Raw genomic sequence first — 9,243 nt, 5'->3', positions numbered from 1 at the left:
AGATTTACTCAATTACACTGTTGTGGAAACACAATAAGTATGGAAACTAAATGCACACTTACTGCATTACTTCAAATGCTAAGTTACTCCTCCAGTAAACTAGTATTCACATGAAAAAAGACAATAAATTATTGAGACCATGCAGCAAAGCACATTGGGTAATAACCCATATTGACAGCTGGCCCGCCCAATCAGAAATTCAAAGTTAAAGCAACACTAGAGAACTTTTCCCTCTTCAGTCCCCCTACAGGTTGTCTCATTGGAACTACAGCTTGCGCTACGGTCCCCCTACAGGTGGTCCATTGGAACTACAGCTCGCGCTACGGTCCCCCTACAGGTTGTCTCATTGGAACTACAGCTCTCGCTACGGTCCCCCTACAGGTTGTCTCATTGGAACTACAGCTCTCGCTACGGTGCCCCTACAGGTTGTCTCATTGGAACTACGGCTTGCGCTACGGTCCCCCTACAGGTTGTCTCATTGGAACTACAGCTCGTCGGCCTACGGTCTCCCTACAGGTTGTCTCATTGGAACTACAGCTCGTCGGCCTACGGTCCCCCTACAGGTTGTCTCATTGGAACTACAGCTCGTCGGCCTACGGTCCCCCTACAGGTTGTCTCATTGGAACTACAGATCGTCGGCCTATGGTCCCCCTACAGGTTGTCTCATTGGAACTACAACTGGAAACTTAAATACCATTCCATACATTGTTAGCCTGGTTGACGCCAGACCCTTCTCAGTTGTAACTGAGAGTGGGTCTGGGAAAGGTTCATTGACAGTTCATTTCCAAAGGGGCGTCACCAACGGACGCCGCTCAAATGCCTCTGGGCGCAATTGGATAGTCCTTCAACCAATCAACAATCCAGGTGACGCTGCGTTTCGGTAGCTGTCATGTTGAATGTAAACAAAAAGCTGCTCGCCGTCGCTGCGCTATCGTTGTCGCGTAAAGTCCGCCTAAAAGGTTGTGATTGGTGTAAAGCCCGCCTCAGCAGTTATGATTGGTGTCTCGATTTTGGGGACATTGGAATTGGGTTTGAATGGGGTCTTCGCCAGACTGACTTGCAGAGCAAATCTCAAATTTGCCAGAAGTTTGTCACGGTTTACCCAGGCTAATACATTGTTCGTCTGCTATTTCATTACTAAATTCACTTCTGAGACTTTTTTTATGCGAGAAATCAACTATTTAGAGCCACAAATTGGGCTGTTTTACAAAAATGTATTGAAAATTGAAATACTTATCGTTCCACGATGATTCGCACAATGAGGAACTTCACCTTGATGACAGTTTTACTTCTCTGCTGCCTCAGTAAGTACTGCCATTGGATTACTCCACAGCATTGACTGCATTAAATCATATAAATGCACTGGTTGAATTCCTGTTGCTCTGTCAGCAAAATGATGAATAATTCTGTTTGTTTCAGGCTGGATCTCTGTCTCAGTTTCTGAGTCTCAGACTGTGGAGGTTCAGCCTGGGGAAGACGTCACTCTGCTGTGCTCCAACTTTTCCAGTACTCCCTCTCAGATATATTGGTTCAGAGCGGTCAAGAGATCCCAGCCCCGCTGTGTCTCCTTCATGTTCGAGGCTCCTGAGCCTGCTAGACTCTGTGATGGATTTCAAAATGGAAAATTTGAAATGAGATCCAACATGTCTACTGTTTTTCTCAAAATCAAACAAGTGAATTCATCCGACTCTGGGCTGTATTTCTGTGGATATATCATAACAAAAAACCTGGTTTTAGTTGATGCAACATATTTAGAGGTTCAAGGTAAGAGTGTTTAATTTAGGTAATGTGGACCTATATATTTATTTATTTAGGTTAAATGTACAGAGTCTAATTTAATGATTATTCAATTATTATATTTTTTCTTGTAGATGTGTTTGATGGAATAACAAAGCTGATGAGTGGGAACCTGGGCGCTCTGACTGCTTTCCTCGCTATGATCATCATTTGTCAGGCTGTTAAAATCAAAAAGCTTCAGAAAGGTAATTATCCCTTGTGTTGTCTTACTGCTGACTGTGGAACTTGTTCTTGTCCTCCCCGATTTGCCGTTATTATTAGACATGGGAATCACCAGAGGCCTCATGATACAATATCATCATGATACTTATGTCACGAATCACGATATGCTATTGTGATTTTGAACATATTTCAATATTCTGCGATATATTGTATTTTATTACCTTTTTTCCAACTTCAAATTTTTCCCAATTTCAAATGATGTCCCCAAAAGGAAACTTTGTCAACATCTGTTTTATCTAAAAAGATAAATTTCTCTTTGTTCATCTCACTTCCATTTTATTGCTGCAAAATGGGATTGTCAAGTAGACAAACTGACCAACACATATATAATAATAGATCAATACTTGACGTTTGTGTATCGATACAGCATTTCCATAGAACATATTGTGATACTATGCTGTATCGATTTTCTCCCCCACCACTTCTTTTTAATGCTTTTTTTAAATGTTTATGTCACTATTTTTTTGACTTCTTTGGAGCTTTTCTGTACTACCACTAACACCAACTTATTACCACAAATTTTTATTACACTGATTTTTTTGAAATTATGGTCAATAAACCTCATTGATATGAAATTAGGCCAAATGTATTAGTTAAAAAATAATTTAATTAGGAATTATTTTGTTAAGATCTGTAAAGACTGTCAAAGTTTAGTCAGAATACTGTTTTGAACCTTTTTTTAATGTTCTCAAATGCTATGAAATTGAATAAAAACACAAAATTAAACTGATCATTAATTTTTTACTTGCGAAGAGTTTTGTACGGAACCATCCATTTTATTTTTGGGCAATTTAGTTGAAAGAAACCCATATTTCTGATATAGAAAACGTTGAAAACGGGTCAGATTTGAGAGTTATACTTAGTTGTATTGTATTTTCAGAACTTCTTTAAACAACTTCCGATTTAACAACATGTATCAACAGCAATATTGTGCAATACAGTGTCCAATGCCAGTGATAGTGAATTGACCGGCAATATTGTTTCTGTCACTAAGCTCACATTGAGGAACGGAATCTACAACAGACAGAGGTGAAGTGTATTCCATTTTATCTGAAAATGTATTTCAAAAGGTGCTACAAACACTTCCAAGTTGTCAGTTATAATGTCATGTTGAGAATAGTGACTGAACATATTTCTATTCACAGAGTCTGGGCTCAGATGATCTGAACTATGCAGCAGTGACCTTTTGCCCAAAAACAGAAATAAACCACCGGCTGGCGCCAGAGACAGAAGTGGCGCCAACTGTTATTTATTCAGCCACCAGATAGACCCAGGAAGCACCTGCTGTTATTTTTTAAGCATACTGTTACACTGTACTGTGTTTTAGTCTGTTTGATTGGTACCATCGTCATTGTGTACAAAATGTACAATAATCTTGTTCATGCTGATTTTTGATGGCCTTCTTTATTTTTTTTCCTGTGTCATACTTTTGACTGCCTTGCGTTTTCATCTGAGAGCAGAAGAATGTGAATCTCTCAGAAAGCAGCAACACGTCACTTTTTTTGACAGGAAGAGACAGCGCAGTGTGGTGTGAACCCAAATGCATGCAGTTATACGTATGAGAAATATCTCACTATCAGAAACTTGTGAAAAGATGCTGCTCAGCCTCCTATGAAGCGTTCACATTGCTACATGTTGTCCATGTTGAAGACATGATGGATCACAGCAGAGCTACACCATCTTTACTGTGCAGGCTTTTCTCAGGAACCCCTCCTACATATAGCTACAAAAAGTAATGCGCTGTAATTCATATGCGTACCATGTATTTATTGCTCTAGGCTCCACAGTGACTGCTGCTGAATAAGAGTGCTCTGGTCCGCTTAGGGATCGGGATCATGGTGGACGGTGGGGTCATAAAACAGCGGGGGAGCGGAGATTGCGTTCCCGGGGAAAAACCATCCAGGAACCGTGTGTTTGTGTCCCAGGAGTACTACATAAGGGGACCAGTGTTTTAATCCAAACAACAATCTTTTTTCTAACCTAACTAGATGGTTAGGTGTCTAATAAAACAACGGTTTATTTCTGTAATTCATGCTTTGTTCGCTGGGCGCTCCCTCTCTTCAGTCACTCTCTAACTAGCTTGACCATATACCGTGCTTGTGGGCGGTCCATAGCTTCCGTCTAAAACTCTGCCATTTCTACCAGCTGACTGTTTATAACATAAAAATAAAATGTATTATGGATCATTTTATTTCTATAGTTTGTAGCTGACTTTACCAGCTGACTTCTCTATTGGCTGTTGAAACAGGTGATGTCCCTTACGTTCTAAAACCAGCCTCTGGAGACTCGACCAGCTGAGTCTAAGCGACGCCATCAGCTGGTTTGAGTCCAGCTGAAATGGGACAATGGACAATCAAACAGCTGCAACTTTTCCCTGCGACGTTCTTAAACGGTTTCGACTTGTCGCCAGTCTTTGGTATGAACTGGGCTTAACTCATATAACATTGTTAAAGGGGTGATAGAATGCAAAACCGATTTTATCTTGTCATAGTTGAAAAACGACAGTTTGGTGGGTAAATAGGACATACATAGAACCTCAAAATCCCATTGACACCTCTTTCCTCTGCAAATCTCACAATTTGAAACTGCCTCTGAAAATGGGCGAATCTGAACAAAGCTAAAAGTTGACGTCAATTTCTCAACTCCCTCTCATTTGGCTTTACCTTCTATCTTTGTAACACCCCAAAATTGACATAGGCCACTAACTGATCTGAGGTCAGTTAGTCTTCTAAATCGTTGTTAGCGCAAATCTCAGAAATTTTATACATTGTTCATCTGCTGTTGCATTACTAAATTCACTTCTGAGACTTTTTTAATGCAAGAAATCAACTATAAAAAGCTCAAATATGGGCTGTTTTACAAAAATTGATGGCTAATTGCAAATTTAGTACGACTGTTTCAGAGTTCAAGAGCTCCACAGTTTTCCGTGACAGCGGTGCAGTCCCTGCCCGAATCGCTGACTTTCTGCCTGGACTGTCAGACCCCGCTGCACGCTGGCTGGAGCTCTCTCAGGAGATACGGAATACTGGCCCAGAGAAAAGGAGTAGATATCGGACAATTGAGCGGGACATGTGGATTTAAATCAGTGGGCGCAGTGGACTTGCAATGGGCGGTGTGCAGGAGCTGCCCGCTGGCAGCGGTTCACAGTACATTAACTTTTTTTTCCCAACATGGATTCTCACGGAACAGTGCCGAAAGCATAATCCATGCAGTGATTGCATGGGTTTACTCCGGGTGATCCGGTTACCTCCAACATCAATCTTTTCAATTTGGCTATTCAGTAATAAAAAAAATCTTAATAATAATAAACCGTTGTTGTAATATTGTTTCCATCATCTTCATACTTTGTGACAGTTTTCTGTTTGGGGTTTTTGGAGTCCCCAGCTGTAAAACTTAAACTAAAGTGCATTTGCATTAACGTTATTGGAGTTTTATGTTGGTTTTTAAATATCTAAAGGGGAAACAGTTTTATTTTGCAATCAATATCAGACACATACAGCTGTGGGGTCTTTGACATTCGAAGGATTCAGTTTTAACATGGATGCATTTTATGTATTTCACACACCTTTTTCTTATTCTGTCTACTTGACAACAGATGGCACTGCAGCATTCACTGTTGCATTTTCAAATTTGGTTTCCACAAAGCTTTGAGTTAACAAACCTCAGACCACACTGTGCTGTCTCTTCCTGTCAGACAAGTGATGCATAGCTCTCTGCCTCCATCTAACTCTCAGTATAAGAGACTCTGGACAGTCTCCTCCATTACACACCAATCAAACTCTTTTGTTCTCAGACTAGGATGGAACCCAAACAAAGTAAAATAATAATTGTAGCAGAGATTGCACTATTTGCCTGTATAAAGAATCTTTATTACAGGATTGTATCTTTTTGTTTTTACAGTGATGGTACTTCCTCCTGTCTGCCACCCGAACAAAACCTCGACAGCAGATTAACTTGATAAAGAATTAGTTTCACTCTGAGCTGTAGTTCCAGATGTATCCTGAGTCTATCTGGTGGCAGCATATACAACATCTGTCTCCAGCTGGTTCTCTGATTCAGGCCTTCTGCTGCTTCTTGCTTCTGGATGGAAACTGAGCGCTGCATAGTTCAGGGCATCAGAGTCCAGGTTCTGAAAAAAATAATGTTTACAGTCAGTTTGTAAGAAAACATAAAATCATTAAATGACTTGTACCAGAGAATCTTAAATAATGTTGATATGGTTAAAATGTGATTACCTCGCTGCGTTGTGGAGTCTGTCCCTCTTTCTGAGCTAAATGACAGAAACACATCATCTCTAAATTGTTTGAACACAAAGTTTTGCATTCACAACTAACTAAAACACAAGTACCTGTGTGAAGTCTCCTGATTATGACAACCAGACCAATGACGACTGGAACGAAGAAAAGAATCAGACCAAGGAGGATCACAGTGGTCAGGCTCGTTATTCCATCAAACACTTCTACAAGAAAGATCATTAAATGAAACTTGTGGTCCATATGTGACAGTAAAAAGTGCTTATAAGCTATCTGTTTCTTCGCAGTTTAAAAAAATAATCTTACCTTGAACCTTTAGATATGTTGCACTAACAATTACTGAGTAATTATTTGTGTAAAATCCACAGAAATACAGTCCAGAGTCAGCTAAATCCACATGGGTGATGTTGAGGAAGAGGGTAGTGGTGTTTGATGTCATGTTAAATTTTCCATTTTGAAATCCATAGTAAAGTGAAGCATTTGAATCAGAGCTCCACATGGAGGAGATCCGGCTGATGTTGGGTCTGCTATCCAGTCTGAACCAGGATATGTGCCTGGTAAAGCTGCTGAAGTTGGAGCACATCAGTGTGACTTGTTCAGCAGGCTGGACCTCCACAGTGTGGAACTCAGAAACACAGACAGAGATCAAACCTGAAACAAACATGCTCATTCCTTTTCCTCAACTTGGAATTCAACACAGTGCACGCACATTCAATCATTGATGAATCAGTGTGTAAGTTTCAGCTCTGGCAGATTGCTGTACTGAAGGAAAACTAGCAATTGTTGTGTTGTGAACCAAAGTGTACTTACTGAAGGTGCAGAGCAAAGCTGTTATCGAGGCGAGCTTCATCTTTGTGTGAACAGTATGTCTGCACCACTTCAACGCCTGGAAGTGAACTGTGCTCCAGTAAGAGAGGTCTCACCGTAAAGAGGGGCGGGCTGCTCTTAGTTTGTCTATCCGGCTGCTCACAGTCACAATAGAAATGCTGTCACCAAAAAAACATTGCAAGTTGATAGCTGCAAGGAGAGCATGAGAAAGTTATTATGTTTTACACTTTGGACAATCCTAGGACATTTTTGAGGAAGAGTTAAAAGTCACAGTGTAAGAACTGAACACTGACTTAAAAAAAAAAGACAGCATCAAAAAGAAAAGTCTTCAGCCTTGATTTAAAAGAAGTGAGAGTTTCAGCGTACCTGCAGATTTCTGGGAGTTTGCTTCAGATATGTGGTGCATACAAACTGAAGTCCCCCATGTTTAGTTGTGACTCTGGGGACAGAAAGCAGAGCTGACCCAGACCACCTGAGAGCTCTTCATAGGGTGGTTCATTATGTAGCAGCAGATCAGACAGGTCATTTTGGCCCTAAACCTTTTAGTGCTTTATAAACCAACAGTAGAATTTGGAAATTAAGTATTTACCATATTTCATATACCATGTCCAGTTACCACAGGCTAAACCAGAAGCTGTGGTTATATAGCTTTTTTTTCTTCCGTTTAACCTAATTTCTGATCATGTGTTAGAGTTGCATAACTGGTGACGTGGCATGACGCAGACTATTATAAGCTACAGTTTAATATTCCTCTATCAAGACTTAACCATCAGGAGCCTTGCTTTTGTGTCCTTTTATACAATTATAAGAGACTCACCAAATCTTACCTTGCCAATGTTAGTTATTGAATTAAAAGTTGAAATGCCTGTCTTAGAGGAGACGGATGCAACCTCCACCTGCTGTAGCTTTGTGTAATTTGTCATATCTGAATCATGTGCAGCCTTTAGCAGAGTAAACACTTTGGTTTGTGAGGAAGTGTCACCTTGCAGCATGCATCTTTTCACCATAAAGCAGAGATGTGAGTTTGTGTGAGTATCGAGTCTGTTAAGTGTGATGATAAGTGTGATGAGCGGAGCAGTGACACCGTTTATAGAACTGCATGCTTACTGATCATGTCTCTAAAAAAGTATCTTTACTATATACAGTATTTTTGTTCTCTTGGAACATTGAGGTCTCTGTTGTGTGTGGTTATGATGCAGACAGCTGAAGGCCGAGCTTCCTCTGGTTCAGATCTCATCAATGATACAGATGCAGACAGTTCTGTTTGTGACCACAGTGGCCAGGCTGTTCTCATGAAACATTTGTTCACATAGCTACGAAAAGTAAAGCACTGTCATTCGTATGTATTCCACACATTTATTACTGTATGCACCACGTTAGTCTCGCATTGCCAGACCTTCCTCTACAGCGCTGCGGGAGGTCTGGTCTGGCTAGTCCACACAGCATTCTGGGATGGGAGAGAAACATGCTCTGGTTTATTGGCATTTCTTTAAACCAATCACAATCATCTTTGGTGGTGCTAATAGCCTCTGGAAGGAACTTCATTTGGAGGAACATGTCATGGTTGTATGTTTCTGGATGTTCTGTTTCCTGTTTTATTTTGAAGTCTCTGGTTTTCTGTGTTGTCTTGTCTATTTTACTTCCTGTGTTTTCCCTCCCTTGTGATTGCCCTAGTGTTTCACCTGTTTCCCGGCCTTGTTTCACCTGTCCCTTTTGTAAATACACCTTTTTGAAACCTAAAGTACAACAACAAGGAAGAGCCGGGGGCTGGCCTGGCGAGGACGTTAACGGAGCACGCAGGGCAGTGTACCCCGGAGAGACGGCGTGGCCACCGAAGCAAGCAGACCTCTTCAGACGCCAACGCATGCAGTGTCTGGGTGACTCAGTTTAACACAGCACAAACCCTTCTAGAAGGAGGAAAGACATGCACTCATCCAGGCAAGTGGAGTCTAATTTTCACGTTGAATGCAACACGCAGGGAAAACCTATCTAAAAGTTCAAATATTTCTGCTGCTCGTTAGACTAACCTGGAACAGCTGAGTGTTCCCAGTTTATTTAAGCCTGTCTGCTAGTAGTTGTTGCTCCAGTTCTCCCTTCATTTCTGTTGGTTTAGTTTGGTTATGTTGTTTCAGTTGATCGTTTT

General features: G+C 40.9%; 2 protein-coding genes across 2 annotated transcripts; one reads left to right on the top strand and one right to left on the bottom strand.

Annotated features, from left to right (window-relative positions):
• The first annotated feature begins 1,258 nt into the window (after nt 1–1,258).
• Nucleotides 1,259–3,287, top strand: LOC114545446 (uncharacterized). Its single transcript, XM_028563713.1, has 5 exons — nt 1,259–1,304; nt 1,420–1,764; nt 1,872–1,982; nt 3,014–3,048; nt 3,165–3,287. The coding sequence occupies exons 1-5, from the start codon at nt 1,259–1,261 to the stop codon at nt 3,285–3,287; spliced, it is 660 nt and encodes a 219-aa protein (XP_028419514.1).
• A 2,655-nt stretch (nt 3,288–5,942) lies between these two features.
• Nucleotides 5,943–7,165, bottom strand: LOC114573930 (uncharacterized). The gene is made up of 5 exons (XM_028606168.1): nt 7,083–7,165; nt 6,579–6,923; nt 6,368–6,478; nt 6,255–6,289; nt 5,943–6,148 (listed from the first exon to the last, which is right to left on the bottom strand). The coding sequence occupies exons 1-5, from the start codon at nt 7,120–7,122 to the stop codon at nt 6,026–6,028; spliced, it is 654 nt and encodes a 217-aa protein (XP_028461969.1). The 5' UTR covers nt 7,123–7,165; the 3' UTR covers nt 5,943–6,025.
• Nucleotides 7,166–9,243: the final 2,078 nt, after the last annotated feature.

The sequence above is a fragment of the Perca flavescens genome, chromosome 19 (genome assembly GCF_004354835.1).
Source record: "Perca flavescens isolate YP-PL-M2 chromosome 19, PFLA_1.0, whole genome shotgun sequence".
In the NCBI taxonomy this organism is placed as follows: domain Eukaryota; kingdom Metazoa; phylum Chordata; class Actinopteri; order Perciformes; family Percidae; genus Perca; species Perca flavescens.
This window is presented reverse-complemented; position numbering and strand designations above follow the sequence as displayed.